Source organism: Bactrocera latifrons, unplaced genomic scaffold, assembly GCF_001853355.1.
Source record: "Bactrocera latifrons isolate USDA-ARS-PBARC rearing strain unplaced genomic scaffold, ASM185335v1 scaffold_95, whole genome shotgun sequence".
Taxonomy (NCBI): Eukaryota; Metazoa; Arthropoda; class Insecta; order Diptera; family Tephritidae; genus Bactrocera; species Bactrocera latifrons.
In genome coordinates this window covers 575,755-592,591 of record NW_017537656.1, presented here as the reverse complement: position 1 = coordinate 592,591, position 16,837 = coordinate 575,755, and the positions used below count along the sequence as shown (strand labels likewise).

General features: G+C 35.7%; 6 protein-coding genes across 6 annotated transcripts; 2 read left to right on the top strand and 4 right to left on the bottom strand.

The window, feature by feature from the left end:
- Positions 1-1,234: 1,234 nt before the first annotated feature.
- On the bottom strand, positions 1,235-2,545 carry LOC108977766 (glycerol-3-phosphate phosphatase-like). The gene is made up of 3 exons (XM_018947649.1): positions 2,320-2,545; positions 1,597-2,245; positions 1,235-1,497 (listed from the first exon to the last, which is right to left on the bottom strand). Exons 1-3 carry the CDS (start codon positions 2,414-2,416, stop codon positions 1,320-1,322), a joined length of 924 nt encoding a protein of 307 aa, XP_018803194.1. The 5' UTR covers positions 2,417-2,545; the 3' UTR covers positions 1,235-1,319.
- Positions 2,546-2,962: 417 nt separating this feature from the next.
- LOC108977767 (glycerol-3-phosphate phosphatase-like) lies at positions 2,963-5,404 on the bottom strand. Its single transcript, XM_018947650.1, has 3 exons — positions 4,557-5,404; positions 3,321-3,969; positions 2,963-3,257 (listed from the first exon to the last, which is right to left on the bottom strand). Exons 1-3 carry the CDS (start codon positions 4,651-4,653, stop codon positions 3,080-3,082), a joined length of 924 nt encoding a protein of 307 aa, XP_018803195.1. The 5' UTR covers positions 4,654-5,404; the 3' UTR covers positions 2,963-3,079.
- A 533-nt stretch (positions 5,405-5,937) lies between these two features.
- LOC108977764 (glycerol-3-phosphate phosphatase-like) lies at positions 5,938-7,331 on the bottom strand. Its single transcript, XM_018947646.1, has 3 exons — positions 7,055-7,331; positions 6,350-6,998; positions 5,938-6,291 (listed from the first exon to the last, which is right to left on the bottom strand). Exons 1-3 carry the CDS (start codon positions 7,293-7,295, stop codon positions 6,108-6,110), a joined length of 1,074 nt encoding a protein of 357 aa, XP_018803191.1. The 5' UTR covers positions 7,296-7,331; the 3' UTR covers positions 5,938-6,107.
- Positions 7,332-7,898: 567 nt separating this feature from the next.
- On the bottom strand, positions 7,899-10,224 carry LOC108977765 (mediator of RNA polymerase II transcription subunit 19). The gene is made up of 5 exons (XM_018947647.1): positions 9,522-10,224; positions 9,235-9,383; positions 9,060-9,167; positions 8,885-8,996; positions 7,899-8,775 (listed from the first exon to the last, which is right to left on the bottom strand). The coding sequence occupies exons 1-5, from the start codon at positions 9,730-9,732 to the stop codon at positions 8,378-8,380; spliced, it is 978 nt and encodes a 325-aa protein (XP_018803192.1). The 5' UTR covers positions 9,733-10,224; the 3' UTR covers positions 7,899-8,377.
- A 352-nt stretch (positions 10,225-10,576) lies between these two features.
- On the top strand, positions 10,577-13,435 carry LOC108977782 (dihydrolipoyl dehydrogenase, mitochondrial). The gene is made up of 6 exons (XM_018947678.1): positions 10,577-10,735; positions 11,319-11,462; positions 11,524-11,907; positions 11,970-12,758; positions 12,828-12,917; positions 12,979-13,435. The coding sequence occupies exons 1-6, from the start codon at positions 10,694-10,696 to the stop codon at positions 13,042-13,044; spliced, it is 1,515 nt and encodes a 504-aa protein (XP_018803223.1). The 5' UTR covers positions 10,577-10,693; the 3' UTR covers positions 13,045-13,435.
- A 404-nt stretch (positions 13,436-13,839) lies between these two features.
- LOC108977742 (tryptophan--tRNA ligase, mitochondrial) lies at positions 13,840-15,855 on the top strand. The gene is made up of 4 exons (XM_018947602.1): positions 13,840-14,057; positions 14,118-14,279; positions 14,364-14,626; positions 14,685-15,855. Exons 1-4 carry the CDS (start codon positions 13,920-13,922, stop codon positions 15,601-15,603), a joined length of 1,482 nt encoding a protein of 493 aa, XP_018803147.1. The 5' UTR covers positions 13,840-13,919; the 3' UTR covers positions 15,604-15,855.
- The last annotated feature ends 982 nt before the right edge of the window (positions 15,856-16,837 follow it).

Genomic DNA, 16,837 nt, shown 5'->3' with positions numbered 1-16,837 from the left:
CTATAACATATAGCTGTCATACAAACTGATCAATCAAAATCATGTTCTTGTATGGAAAACTTTTTTATTTAAGAAGTTTTTGTGATGATCGAATCACTTTAACCATTAGCTGTCATACAAACATCAATACAAATGAAAATGAAAAAATTTGTATGGAGTTTTTTTTTCTGTGAAGGCTATTTTCTTTTTTTTCTATTCTTTTCTTGTTTTTTATTTAAACAAAATACATTTTATAAGTATATACATATACGTAAACATCTTATACGTCAATTGATTTTATTGCGATAAAGTGATTGACAACAGCCCAGCCCCTGCTGCTGCTCGTTTTTAATATTCTAGAAAAGGGAAAATTCCTAAAGGTTCTCAAATGAAAATAACAATTGTAAAGTCTAATCTTTTTTAACTGATTACTTTGTTTTCTGCTGTTACCAATGATTAATTGCTTAGGGATTAGTTGATGCAATCACCTGCACAAACGTACAAATTTCTCACAATAAATACTTGTGGAAATCAATGTACATGCCAAATATACATATGTACAAACTTACATATGTACATAAAAATGTACATATACATATATATATATATATATATTATTTATTGTGGTTGGAAAAACAAAAATTTGCAAAATCTAAATAAATTTTGCTTTGTTATATAATTATAATAAATATTGTTTTGCAAAATATTTTATTAATTTAATTTTTTTATACTTACATATACCATTTTTAATAAATTGCCAGCCTAAAAATAAATATTTGCACTTGTTTTCAATATAATTATTATTTTTTTCTGGAAATTTAAACAAATTTATTCAAATTTTTATATAAATTAAAATTAAATATTATTCACGCGATAAACTTGAGCGATTTATATGCTTTTAGTCACGGAATGTCAAGCCAGCCGCATTCCAAAGACTTACACATACACATATATATAGTTTGCTGTTCAACAACATTGTAAAAAGAAATACAATTTTGTGTATATACATACATACATAAAAAACTAGAAAAATATTAAAATATTTAATGTGATTAGCTTATATAAACATATATTTAAAGTCCACTATATATGTATGTATATACATATTTCATATAAACTCAAAATATAAACGAAAATTGAAAATAGAAAATAAAATTACATAAACTCCATAATTTGTTTTGATATTTATATAATATATGTATAGTTCATAAAAAATGTTTCTATAATTATTATTTATACAGTTATGATGATAATATTCTCTTATTAATTTCATATAATACGTATATATAATATAAAAAGTTAATATTAATTTTAAAAATATATTTTGCTAAAGATTGCTTTTAAATAAGCGCCAGCAAATCCGCAAGTCTCGGCAAATATACATCAGGTATGAGTTTTTTGTGCTCCGGATCACTAGATTGCTGCCAAACATGCACATCGCTCAACTGATTGACACCTGTGCCGACCAGCAACGTCTTGAAACCGCAATTGTGGCCCAGCACTATGTCACTGCCGCAACTAAATATTAAAATATAAAAAAAAACCATATAAAATCATTGTTAAATTAATAAATATAACTTTTCCCAAAATTTCAAACCCTTCACATAAACAACTCACCAATCGCCGATCATAAGCGTACGCGCTGGCTTAATGCTGCCATTCTTAATCAGCCACTCACAAATGCTGCGATTCGGTTTACCAATCACAATCGGTTCGCGCGCCGTACACGTCTGCACGGTGCGCACAATACTGCCCGCATCGGGTATCACCATGCCAGTGATTGGGAAGCGTTCATCCGTATTTGTAGCGATGAACAGACACTTTGGATCCGACAAGTACACGGAAGCCTTAATCATTTTACAAAAACTGAAGTGCACATCGAAACCCACAACCACAGCGCCAATATCCGTTTCCTTACGCAAACCGGACTGTATATATGCGGTTAGGCGACCGGACATAACATCTGGCCCCACTTCAGTGTGCTTAATGCCCACCGCCTTCAGTTCGTCTGTTATGCCAGCCGTGCCTATAACGTACACTTTGCGCTGGAAGTTACGGGATTTCAGGTAGGCGGCAGTGGCGTAGGAGGAGGATATAATGCGATCGGCGCTAATATCGAAACCCATGTTGTGCGCTTTCTCGTATAATTGTTGACGCGTACGCGTTGAATTATTTGTGCACAGGTAAATTTGTTTGCCTAAACGTTTGAGTTGGCGCATAGTTTCCGCGGCACCTTCAATCACATTATCGCCCAGCCAAATAACACCTGGCGTCGTAAGGATATTTAAAATTGCAGTGTTTTTTTATTTTAAAGCCGTGTGGCAAATGCGCTGTACTCACCATCACAGTCACTAATAATAGTATCGAAGCTGTCCAGCCATTGACGCACCTGCTCCAAAGGCTGCTCCAATAAATTCACACAACTTCCTTGATACATATTTGCGTTTTTAAACTGTTACTTGGGAAAATTCAAGTTAAGAGGCGCGCTTAAGCTTATTTACAACTTCCAACAGCTTTTGTGTCTAAAATAATTCTGAACCTCCAACGGTGTTTATAAGGGAATAAATTCAGCGCATATAGTCTGGAGTCGTGATGCCCTTTTAACCCTTTTCGATCTGGTTTGTGATAAGCGCATATCACATGAAATTTGTTATTTTAGAAATCTTGTTATTATTTAACTTTTTAGTTTATTCACAATTTTTCACACTCGACCTTTCATAACACTATTTGTACAAAAGAACATTGTCGGACAGCAATGCAAGTAACATCAATACACAACTATAATTAAAAAAAAATTTGGTGTACATATACAAATGTATTAAAAATTGTTAGCGTACAAGTTTAGGTTAGCTAAATTGTTGTCATTTTAAAAGAATATTTACTAATATAATACCAAATAAAGGTAAAGTATAATATATATATATATTTGTAGCAATGTTGTGTGTTTCTGCTTCGGTTTTTAGTTTTTGCTTTCGTTTAGTGCTTGTTATTGTTATTACATTATTATTATTATTATTTTTTTTTTGTTTACAGCCCACTAACTTAGAAACGGCTGCTGTGGGTACTGATTTCATATTTATGTTATTGTTTAAAACTAACACTACATAAATGGCAGCAAATCGCCCAATTTGGGCAAAAAGACATCGGGTATTAGCTTCTTCTGTTCGGGATCATCGGATTGCTTCCACGCCTCCACATCGTTCAGCTTGTGTATGCCGGTGCCGACAAGCAGCGTTTGGAAGCCACAATTGTAACCCAGCAGTATATCGGTGTTGCAGCTAAAAGCAAATAACGGTATCATCAGCAAATGTAATACACATAACACCATATGCAACACTCACCGATCGCCAATCATTAGTGTACGCGCCGGATCAATTGTACCCTCATTTATCAACCACTCACATATGCTTGGATTTGGTTTGCCAATTACAAAAGGTTCACGTTCGGCACATGTTTGCACTGCGCGCACAAAACTACCCGAACCGGGTATCACCATGCCGGGCATCGGAAAACGTTCATCCGTATTTGTTGCAATGAACAGACACTCCGGATTATCCAAATACGAAGCGGCTTTGATCATTTTGCAAAAACTAAAATGTTCATCGAAACCCACAACCACAGCGCCAATTTCGGGATCTTTACTAAAGCTGGTCGCCAGATAATCGGCCAGTGTGCTGGTCATTACATCGGGACCCACATCGCTATGCTTAATGCCCACAGCATCCAGTTCACCCGTTATACCGCCGGCGCCTATCACATACACTTTCTTCTGGAAATTACGCGCCTTCAGGTATGCAGCAGTTGAATGCGCTGAAGAGATCATGCCGTCGGCTGTGATGTCGAAGCCCATGCTGTGCGATTTCTCAAGCAGCTGTTGCCGTGTTTTGGTCGAGTTGTTGGTACAAAAGAATATCTTTTTACCAATCGTTTTGAAGCGATTCATTGTATCCACAGCACCTTCGATGACATTACTGTATACCCATAGCACACCTAGGCGGAAAGTGTGAAAATAATTAGTAAAATAAAAATCAAAATTCACACTGCAGAAAAATTCCGACTCATTACTTTTATAAGACAAGAAACTACATGTACATGCATAAATACATACACACACACATACATAAACCAACTATTAGTTCCAGTTAACCATTATGTATACTGTCATTCAGAATTTACAACCGTGACATTGTCATTGTGCTAATAGACACCTTGACCACATTATCACTGTGGATAGTATGTACATACATACATTTGGCTTCACTACACATTTCATGGACATACATACATATATGTACATATGAATAGATTGCTGGTACGTCAACAAAACGCACACGAAAATTTCCACAGCATACATTATAAAATAAAGTTTAGGATACCGCTACCAATACGAATTACGCAATGTTGCCTCATAGTTTATAAGTACCCAACGCAAATTTATATATGCCGCAAAAAAAACTTATCGCAATGAAATTGTGAAACACTCAGCCAAGTGACCTTAAAGGTCAAAACTTTTTGCACTTCGCTATTCTCGGTCTTACGTTATGTGTTACATACGTTATATATTTTAATGCACTTACCATCGCAATCGGTGATGACAGCGTCGAAACCGTTCAGCCATTCCTTGACCTTCTCCGGTGACTGCTCCAGCAGATTCGTACAAGTTTGTTTGTACATGTTTGTATAGTGTTTACTAAGTACGCTATAGCCTCTGTTACCCGTATTGCTAGTATATAAGCGTCGCTAAACTGACATACAATTATTAATCCTTTGCGTGTCCACTGTATTAAATGCACACAACCACAATCGTAGAATCCACTGCGTTGACTGTTCAATTGACTGCCAATATTACCGCTACTACTGTCGCCACTTTCGCTTCCACCACTAAATCTGCCGCAACCAGTTTCTATTGGGAGGCAATTTATTTTTTGGTATAGCTTTTTTCTTTTTTGAGGAAAAATAATGTATAAGTACGTATTTATTTTGCTCTTTTGCCATTCACGATCACGTTTGAAGAAGCAGAACGCACCAATAGCAATTGGCAGAGAACACAGCGATAAAAGTGGCACGTTCCAAATGTTTGGTGAGTCAGGCAATCATAAGTGATTGGCTCTCTCACGCCTGCTCCATAGCGCGCTGCACTTAAACCATTTATGTACTATACATATGTGACAATGTCAGTCCAATGTCTGGCTCCTCAACACGTGCGTTGCTGTGACAAAGCCACTTATCGATTTTCTACAATTATGTATAGCGCAGTCTGCACCACTTTTGCCTCTACAACAAAGAACTAAACTTTTTTGATATATAACGTTTGCTCTTTGCCGCTGTACTCTATGCAATATTATTTGAATTTGCTGATAACTCTATGTTGCTCTTGAATTTCACAAATTAATTTACTTATCGAAGAGTTCAGCGCACCTCCCTCTGGCAGTGATAAGGAAACGTTTTCTTCAATAGTCCGCGTATTTGTTTGACATTGACGTTTGCGTTTTCAGCTTTTCCACTTGCCTTTGCTCCATTCATCAAATTTCACTATTCACGCGCAGAAAGAGACAAAAATTGAGCACAAACTTAATTTTTTTTCTTTTTATAATTCAAGAAAATGTAAAATCAGCAGAATGCAATAAATTGCACTTATTTTGTTGCTACTTTTAACATCGTTTTTCAACTGTATTTGGCGTTTCTGTAACAGCTGATTTATTCATTCTCTGACACTGGTATATATGTACGTAAATAAAACAGAAGCGAAAGGGCGGAAAATTTTACATTTTATTAATTGTTTTCGGGAAATTTAATTACGTTTTAATTTGTATTTAAGTGAAAGGAAAACTTCTTATTACATAAGTTAATTTCACTATTTTTATATTTTCTTACAAAAAATACATACAATTTTGTTTTAAATTTGTAAAGAGATCAATTGCTCAGTGACATATACTACGTTAAAATTTAACAGCGCTCTCTTCTCTGGTATTCAATGACATTGCGTTTCTTGTGCTTTATAAGTTTTTGCATCCCATCGCTTTTCTCTAAACAAATTATTTGGCAAATTGGCTATAAATAAATGTAATCGTTAATCGATGAAAACGAACATTTTACGATTATTCATAAAGAATTTTGTTGTTAACACTTTAGCGGGGCAGGAAGTAATTTAAATCTGCCAATTTCGGTATATACGCATCTGGCATTAAATGCTTTGCCAAATTACCGTTCAACTTCTTCAAGTGTAGCACATCACTCCACGTATGTGTACCCGTACCAACTAGCAGTGTTTGAAAGCCAAGATTGTGTCCAAATGGCATATCCGTTTGGTAGCTAAACGCATAAAAATTAAGTAAACAAAAATAATCATTTCAAAATAGCTGCCACGTACTTATCGCCTATCATTAGAGTATTTGCAGGTTGTATCAGACCGTTTTGAATATATCGCGTGCACATATTTGCACTAGGTTTCCCAATAACAAACGCCTTTCGACCGGTGCAATACTCAATGGCCGCAACAAAACTACCAGTGCCTGGTAACACCATATCACCTGTATATGAACTTGCGTCCACATTAGTGGCAAGAAATAAACAGTTCGGATTTTTCAAATAAGTCACAGCTTTAGCCAACTTACAAAAGCTAAAATGTGTGTCATAACCAACAATAACTGCACCCACATTCGCTTCCTTTCGGAATTCTGTCGCAAACTTTTCAACAGTTTCATGCATTATATCTGGCCCGCTATCATTATGTAAAACTATACCAGCCGCATCTAATTCGGTGGTGAGCGCTTCAGCGCCAATAACATATGCATATTTAAGAAATTCCAAATCTTTTAAATATTGCGCTGTTGCATGCGCCGTACAAAGCACCTCATTTTCACGTATATTGAGACCCAAACGTTCTGCTTTAAAAGCATGTTGTTGACGCGTTTGTGTGGAATTATTTGTACAAACATAGATTTGCTTCCCGCTTGCTTTCAATTGGTTAAGAGCATCAATTGCACCCGGTATTGGTTTGTCGTAGATCCAGAGAACACCTGAAAGTAAATTTAGTTTACAGTTAAATTAATGGCTTTAACTATTTGAAATTTACCTTCGCCGTCTGCTATGATCGTTTTGAATAGATTTAACCAAGACCTCACCTCCGTTGCTGGTTGAAGCAATAAATTTGTGCATTGTTTTCTGATTGTTTTCGTAGTTGTGTATTCAGTTGGCCTTGAGAAAGGTTTGCTCGTATCAAAATGCAAATTTTGACAAATTTTTAGAAGGCCAATAAGATCAGCGAAACGGGATAGAAAACGCATATTTTTAAAATTATCTAACCATTTTTTCATGTAAAATAATTTCTACTTTTTTTTCAAAGTACTGAAAGTGCGCTATTTGTAACTTCATTTGTTTACTTTTATTTTAATTTTTCGTCACTAAAGTTACTTTCATACATTTTTATTATTTTTTATGTTCTTAGTACCTCTTATTAATTGCTAAAGTATTATTTTGTATTAAACTCCCTAAAAAGAAAAACGTCATTTTATACTAAACTAAATTTAAATAAACTAACGGTAATTTTAATTAAAATGTTTTGTAAATATTTATATATGTATGTATATCGTTTTTCATATGTATGTATGTAAAATCTTGGCCCAATAGTGCTGCTGTGCAGCGCTCTTGACACAATGGTGGTTTTCATGCTCTTAAATTTACAAATTACCAGTCGTTTGCTTTCCAAATTATCCATGCATGTGCAATTCTTCTATCGTTATCATAATAAAATAAAAAGTTTATTCAAATCAAAATTGCAATTGATTTTACTTTTCCCCACATACCCACTAATAAGCGATCAATAATTCTTTCAAAATTTTTTTTTGTATTTGAAAGTCGTCGTATTCAAATTTACAAAAATGCAAAATTCCAACCTTATTTATTTTATAAATTTATGGTGTCATTAATAAATTGTAAATATTTTATTATTAACGCTTGCTTAATCACACATCCATAGATAATTACTCATTGAACGACTACGGCACTAAACTAATTATGCGGTCACACTTTTTAAATAAAATTATATTTACTAGCTGTTTGTTTATACACAACTTTTTTTGATTAGAATAAATTATTTGAATTGGAAAGTGTGTATTGAAAAACAAAATTACATTAAAATTAAACTAATCATTAAGTTACTGTTTCTAAATCTACATAAGAAAATTGCAATTTGCAAAATAAACATTTGCTGAGTTTGTTGCTGTTTGCATATATTAGTTTGCTAATTGTGTGAGGATACAAAATGTGTGTTTGTGTTTTCTCTTGCAATATTAAGTTTCAGCGCGACGCTTTTATTTTGCTTTCTTTTTGATTCACATTTTCATTACTTTTTGTTGCTGCATTCACTTTTGCACCACGAGTGCATTTTGTCACATCACTACAGCATTAATTGCTGTGATATCGTGCCCATGTCATTTAGCATCGGCGCTGGTGTCATTTGTTGCTGTTGCACTGGCTGTTGCATAGCTACCACTGTGCCGGGCATAACATTTACACCGCTGCCTACTGTACCCGCATTACCACTACCCCCAACCATTGGCGGTATGCCACCCATTGTAACGCCACCCACACTGCCACCACTCACACCAACACCTGTACCGCCGCCGCCGCCGCCGCTACCACTGCCACCTGCCACGGATCCTGCAGCTGAGGGCTCTGGACTATGGCTTTTCTTTTTACGTTTTTTCTCCTTTTTCCGTTTCTTACGCTCTTTATCGTCTTCATGCCGTTTTTGTTTTTTATGTTTACGCTCGTAGGTCTCCAGTCCAGCGGAATCTGTAAGCAAGCCAGAGAGTTAAACGTGTGTTGGTACAGAATTTCTGCCGTTACAACAACAACAACAACAACAACGTGTGTTGGTATAATGTAGCGTTGTAATTCTTACCCATGAGTGATGTTTCTTGTGGCACAGCGCCGTCTTTGTGTTTGTGCTTTTTATGCTTATTTTTGTGTTTACGTGCGGGCGTCGTATTCAGCGCACGATACTGTTCAGGTAGCTAAAAAATGAACACAATGTCAAATATTTGCAATATTTGCAGTGTGTTTTTAAAAGTACTCACAGGTCCAGGATGCAGGCGGAAACCGGCTAATTGTACGGCAGTTAATGGCACTAATTCCTTGCCCACAATCGGCGGTTTTTCAATAACACTACGCAGTGTGCTGTTTTCCTGCATTACAAGGGGTGTTTTATAAATCACAATTATCATATTATTCTATGTACAACTTAGTACTAACCAGATTGCTTGTGGTGTCGTAAATGCCAGGTAGGTTGGGTAGAAACGACGCTAGCGATTCTTTTACTTTTTTATCCTTAAACTTAGTTAGTGTGTGATGCAAACCATATTCGGTCATTAAGTCTTTATCACCCGTCAATTCGCCTTTGCCTAAATAAGTAAATTCAAATATTATTTTTTACTTAAAATCTATAAATGATACTTTCATTGTAAATTATGTTCAAATATTCTCGTTATTTAAATATTAAAAACTATATAATCGTTGTGTCTAACTTTGCATAAGCTAACCTGGTGGTTCTTTCCATAAGTAAAAAGGTCCTGTCTGTATTATCGTTGGCGTTTTGCCAAGCGATATCGTAGTCTTAAGTGTGCCCGATGAATCCTGCCTCGACACCACAGGTGATCGGCCACCGTGTGGTGATGACTTTGGGGAATATGTTGTACTATCCATTTTGCGAAATTGGTCGCCAATCATCATGTTGCTATAATTGTTCATCATGCTGGCTTTTATATAGATTGTAGTGCTACCACTTCATCGGTATAATATAAGATGGGGCGAGAAATTCTTCATCCAATATGTGTAATTTATACTCCTAACACGTACACTCCCACACAATAAACGTTAATTTTCGTGTTTCAACACCAAGGACTTTACAAATTATTTTATTCTGAATTGCACTAAAAAATTGTCTGCCGTTACAATTCCCCCGTACTGCTAGTGTTGCTTCGTCTGCATAGCGTTTGCCAACTTGAGCATTTAGCTCTGCTGCGACGGTAAATTTTGCTGCACTGAATTTACTTCCAAGGCCACTTTTTCTGCGCCTTCGGTGTAATATAAGTCTTCCACTCAACTTAATAACAATATTTACGTATTTATATGTACTTTTTACGTGTTTTTGAACATAAATAATGAAATTTAAATTTGCGAAAAATACACAGAAGATTTCGATTTTATCGCCATCTTAAGACTGACCAAATGCGAATGTCAGACTACCTTTAAAGCTGTCAAAAGCGCGATAAAAATTGGCAGAAAAGACAAATTAACGTGTGAAAAAAAAAAAATGTTGAAGATTAAAAAGAAAGCAAAGGGTTTGTGTATTGGCTAAACTTAACGAATGTGCAGATAATTCAGAAATAATTTTTACATAGCATTCACATTAAATATTTTAAACGTACATGGATAAATTGGATTATTATATTTAATGAAATAAAATTTTAATAGATTTATAATTTTAACGTTGATTTAACACAATCAAATTATTGCCAACTCAAACATTTTGCAATCTCTCATTTGACATTCACTTTACATTTTGACATATCGCTTTTAATGTCACTTCGCTGCTAAATATTTCGACAAATTATTCGCCTGTCACCGGAGGAATTTCTTGTTCGCGAGTAGAAGTAGAAATTGTATTTCAGCTATTTAGTTAAGATAATAAAATAACAAAAGCTTTTTCAAAATGCAGTGCTCTCTCCGTAATGCCATGGCAGCAGCCATTAAGGTGAGATTATTCGAAAAAAATTTCGCGGAAAAGTGATTGTGAACGTGTAATTCTTACTGCTTTAGTAGAATATTTTTGTGGTTATGCAATTCATCTGAATTAACCTATTCAGCGGGTTCATGGACATTAACTATGCAGAGCCACAGCTAAAAAGTTTGTATAAATTAAATGATTTGCGGTGTATTTTTTATGAAATTTTTATTTTTGGTCTTGAAATGCAAAAATAATTGATTGCAACAAAATACATTACAAATGTGAAGCACAACTGTGGGCGCAGGCGTGCCAAAATGCATATACACATAAATGTAATCTTATCATAACAGCTGATTGATTTAAAAATCTGAAGAAAATTTTAAACCAATTTTTTTTGATTATCATATTCCGCAAAGTTTTTTGAATATATAACATGCGTATATTTGTTACTGATAAGCATTTAAATCGTAAGCACACACCACACATTTTTAAATTTTCGACTGTGCCGTTCAGTTTTAGCTTAGTCGATGGATATGTCACTTAAGTGATGACCTCGTGATCACGTTATAGTTTTTTTTGTTGTTCTTCATATAATTCTTATCAATTGCAGACGCCTTTGCGTACGAATGCCGCTATTTTGGGAGCTTTAAATGGTCGCTTCTACTCGAGTACACATGAAGCTGATTTGGTTGTTATTGGTTCCGGTCCAGGTGGTTATGTCGCTGCCATCAAGGCCGCCCAATTGGGATTGAAAGTATGTATAGCGTTAATTATTTTAATATTCTTATAATTTAATTTAATTATATTTTATGCAGACCGTCAGTGTGGAGAAAAATCCTACATTGGGTGGCACTTGCCTTAATGTTGGTTGCATTCCCTCAAAGGCTTTGCTTAACAATTCACATTACTACCACATGGCACATTCTGGTGATTTAGCCAATCGCGGCATTAACTGCGGCAGCGTTTCTTTGGATTTGGACAAGCTGATGCAGCAGAAAGTGAATGCTGTCAAAGCGCTTACCGGAGGTATCGCCCAATTGTTCAAGAAGAACAAAGTTACACAATTAACTGGATTGGGCAGCATTGTCAACCCAAATCAGGTGCAAGTTACGAAAGATGATGGCAGCGTTGAAACCGTAAATACGAAAAATATTATGATTGCCACCGGCAGTGAAGTTACACCATTCCCTGGTATTGAGGTAAGTACTTAAAATTACAAATTACTGTTTTTGGTAAAACTCAAGTATTTTTCAATAATTAGATCGACGAGGATGTTATCGTATCGAGCACAGGTGCGCTCTCACTCAAGCAGGTGCCCCAAAAATTGGTTGTCATTGGTGCTGGCGTTATCGGTTTGGAGTTGGGTTCTGTCTGGTCCCGCTTGGGTGCTGAAGTCATTGCTGTCGAGTTCATGGAAACTATTGGCGGTGCTGGTATCGATATTGAAGTGTCCAAAACTTTCCAAAAAGTGCTGACAAAACAAGGTTTGAAATTCTTGTTGGGAACCAAAGTGCTTGCAGCACAGCGCAGTGGCAGTAACGTAACCGTGTCTGTGGAAAATGCCAAGTCTGGTGAGAAACAAGACATTTCCTGCGATGCTTTGCTAGTGTCGGTTGGTCGTCGTCCATACACGGAGGGTCTTGGTCTTGACGCTGTTGGCATTGTTAAAGACGATAGGGGACGCGTGCCGGTCAATGCCAATTTCCAAACTGTTGTACCAAACATTTACGCCATTGGTGATTGCATTCACGGACCTATGTTGGCACACAAAGCTGAAGATGAGGGCATTATTTGCGTAGAGGGCATTCTTGGTGGTCATGTGCACATTGACTACAACTGTGTGCCAAGTGTTGTGTACACACATCCCGAAGTTGCGTGGGTTGGCAAATCCGAGGAGCAGCTGAAGCAAGAGGGTGTTGAATACAAAGTTGGCAAATTCCCATTCTTGGCTAACTCGCGAGCAAAGACCAATAACGAAACAGACGGTTTTGTCAAAGTGTTGGCGGATAAGGCTACCGATCGCGTTTTGGGCACACACATCATTGGACCCGTAAGTAGATTTTTATAAAATTATGTGAGTTTGAAACTATAATGTATGATATTGCTATTTTTTAAACAGAGCGCCGGCGAACTGATCAACGAAGCCGTTTTAGCGATGGAATACGGAGCCGCATCTGAAGACGTTGCTCGTGTCTGCCATGCTCATCCTGTATGACCTATAAATGGTTTATAAATATTGTAATATTTTGCTTACACATTTTCATTTACAGACATGCGCTGAAGCTCTCCGTGAAGCGAATGTTGCGGCCGCCTTCGGCAAACCCATCAATTTCTAATCACTATCAGCGCTAAGCTAGCGAAGCAATATTCACTTAACATTTCTTAGAAAACTCACTCTGCCTTCAATTTCGTTAAATTTAATTTATTATGTAATAGAAAGTCGCAAAAGTTATGATTTCTCTGCGCTGGAAGTCTATGCTCGAAGAATTTTACATCACCTAATTCCATCCTCTCAACTGTGCAGATTTGTGACGGTCATTTGCGAAATAGTCTTGGTCTCAATGAGTTTAGCTAATACTGATTCTTCAAACAATGAACATGTCTAATGATTGTAAAGAAATGTAAAATTTAACAAAATATGCGAAACCAGTTACGAAACTTAATGGTATTAGTATAGAAAAGAAAACATTTTAAAATAAAAATGGAAAACACTGCGATAATCCATTACTTGGTTTGTTTTATTTAATCTTGAGGTATGTAGAGAATTAATTTGGAATCGATACTGCCTAAATTTCAGAAAACTACCAATACCACTACATCAACAATGGCAATGATTTTTCTACTAAATAGGAAATGTATTTGCTTGGTGTATATCTCATATATTCACAAATTAATGTTTAGTAAATGTTTTTAAATTAAATATTAATGCTTTTTAAACAGTATATATTCTGCAAAAGAAATCTTAAAAAAAAATTAAAATTTACGTCAGGCTTTTTCGGTTTTTGTTTTTACACTGTTTTTCTTTGGCACACATAAATTCCTCAATTGTACATTATGTATGGAGTTGGCAACCAGAACTGTCAATGTAAAAAAATTGTCCAATTCAATTTTTCAGTTCAGATTTTTTTCTTTTGGCAAAATAATCCAATTTTATTTAACTAAAAGCATAAAACATTTTAAATATATATTGTATTTTTTTGTGTAACTTATAATGAATACTTTAAAGGCGTTGTCAAGTGTGGCCGTACGCGATGCACTGCGTGGAAGCAGTGTAACATTGCTGTTACAAAATCAGCCGCGAAAGGGCATATCCATGCGTCCAGTGCATAAAACCAAAGATACCATAGATGTACATAGTTATCTTGTTTGGAAAATAACAAAATATGTTATGTAAGAACTTTTATTGCAGAACTCTGAATATCCGCGAAAGGTCTTTTCTGGCATACAACCCACTGGTGCTTTGCATTTGGGCAATTATCTTGGTGCAGTACAAAATTGGACAAAGTTACAGAATGCCAAAGAGGATGTATCATTTTGCATTGTCGACATGCACTCATTAACAGTGCCACAAGTGAGTTGCTTAACACAATAAAAGTTAACCTTAATTTATATATGTTTGCTAAAATATCTACGATTTTTCTTCAATGTGTTAAAGGATCCTATCACTTTGCGTGAAAACATATTTCATATGGCTGCAGCAATGTTGGCATGCGGCATTGATCCCGAAAAGTCTACATTGTTTGTGCAATCAGCTGTGAAAGAACATGCAGAGCTGTCATGGATATTGGGCTGCATGACAACTATGGCACGTTTGGGTCATCTGCCCCAGTATAAGGAGAAGACACGAGCCGTAAAAGAGGTGCCATTGGGATTATTTGTTTATCCAGTATTACAGGCAGCGGATATCATGCTTTACAAGTATACTAATCTCCAATACACAATATTATTAAGTATGACATTAATATCTAATTTGCAGATCAACCCATGTGCCTGTTGGTGAGGACCAAATACAGCATATACAACTTACGCAACATTTAGCACGCACATTCAACACCAAATACGGCAATACGTTCCCGATTTGTCACGCTGTCATTAGTGATAAGAGTGCGGCGCGTATACGTTCCCTGCGTGATCCCAGCAAAAAGATGTCCAAATCCGATGTTGATCCAAAAGCGGTTATAAGTTTAACCGACGATGCCGACGTCATCATAGAAAAAGTCAAAAAGGCAGTCACAGATTTTTGTTCGGACGTGCACTATAGTCCTGAAACCCGTCAGGGTGTTAGTAATCTAATAAGCATACATTCACTGCTTTCCGGTAAGAGTGTGCAACAAATTTGCGATGAGGCCAAGAGCATAGATACCGGAAAATACAAAATGATTGTAGCCGAAGAGATTGTCGAACATCTGCGTCCCATACGTAATAAAATCAATCAACAGCTGTTGCGGCGCAACGAATTGGTGTATTTGCTGGAGATGGGTGCTGAGAAAGCGCGAGAAACCGCTGCTGCTACTTTAGCAGAAGTAAAGCAAAAGCTTGGCATGGGCGCCCTACCCAATATGCCAGCCATATTAGAACACAAGGAGGAGGTGAAAGTCATACCAAAAATTAAGAAGCCGGTAGTTGAGACGAAAAAGGTTGGCGACGTCGAGGTGCCACTAGTGCCGAAACAACAATTGCGCGTCGAGAAAAAGCAACAAATGCGTGTGGAAATCCAAACCAACACGGATATGGATTTAAATGTGCCACCGAAATTGGACATTAAAACAACAGCGCCGGCAAGCAAGCCAGTGGAAGCATCATTAGCGGTTACGACGAAAGCTTTGGTACCAAAGAAGGCAATGGATGCCAACGAAGTGAAGGGAGACAAGCAACAAAACGAGATCAAGATTTAGGTATTAATGTAGCAAATTCTTTAGTACCGTTAAGTTGTTCCACTGGCTGTGTGTGTGCGTGTGTATTTAGGAGTGTTTGATAGTATAAATTTTCTGTGCGTTAGGTTATTTTAGAGCGTTTATTTTATTTTCTGCTTATTTTTGTTTTGTACACTAAAAGGTAGCAAGCATAAATTTGCTACTTAAGCTTTAAGCTGACAAATAAAAAAAAAATGCAATTTTTTTCTAAACTTATTTTATAATTAAATTTTGATGCGGAAAATAAATTTGCGCTTTTGAAAAAAGTGTGTTTTATTGCAAAAAAAAAAAAAACAAAATTATAAAAAAACTCAATAAAAATATGATTTTTTTTTAATACAAATTTGGAGATGACAACACCTTTTTAACATTGCCCGATATAAAGCATCTGTGTCCTGATTTTGTTGTTGCTGTTGCACTCGCAAGAGATTGCACCCAAAACGACGTCCTCCTTGCATTGCACTTGCTGCAGTAGAGCGCACTCTCGCATGCACATTCCTATGTTATACTCGTTTCTCACCGAAAGCATTGAAGAAGAGCGTCAAAAATGCTCGCTTTTTGTGGCTACCTGTCCAATTATGTGGGCAGTAAAAGATTTGCCTAGTTCACGGAGTTATTCTTAAAGAGAGCAGGATGATGAATGCATCGAGTAAACAAGTTTTGGCCCTCTCTTTCTTTAATAATACAAATTCTCTTTACTTTAATGTTCAGTTGCGTGCTACACCCGGTCAAAATAACTTTAATGCGAGGAGTAAGTATTTTTTTACTTAGTGATTTCAAAAACCCGCAATAGAAAATATTTGTCAATTTTTTAATCACAAATTTTGGAATGACAAAAAAAAAAACTTTAGTCTTTAAAAATATATTTTTAATCTCATATACCCGAAGGGAAGATAATGACTTCCATTTTGGATAGAAAATAAAAATTTTATTAAAAAAAATAATAATTTATTGATTTTTTATTATTTTTTAATTGAAACATATAAACTTTTAGTCCCAATACCGGATAGAAAAAAAATTTATTCCAAAAACCCGAATGAAAATTAAAAAAGTATAATCCCAAAAAATTATTATTTAATCACAAATAAGGGAATGAAAAATCTCAAAAATTGGATTAAAAATTTATTTTTAATTAATGAATTTATTTTTATTAAATTTTTCTTGTTTTATTTAAGAGAACTTTGAATACTCACAACTTTACAAATTAAGCAACCAT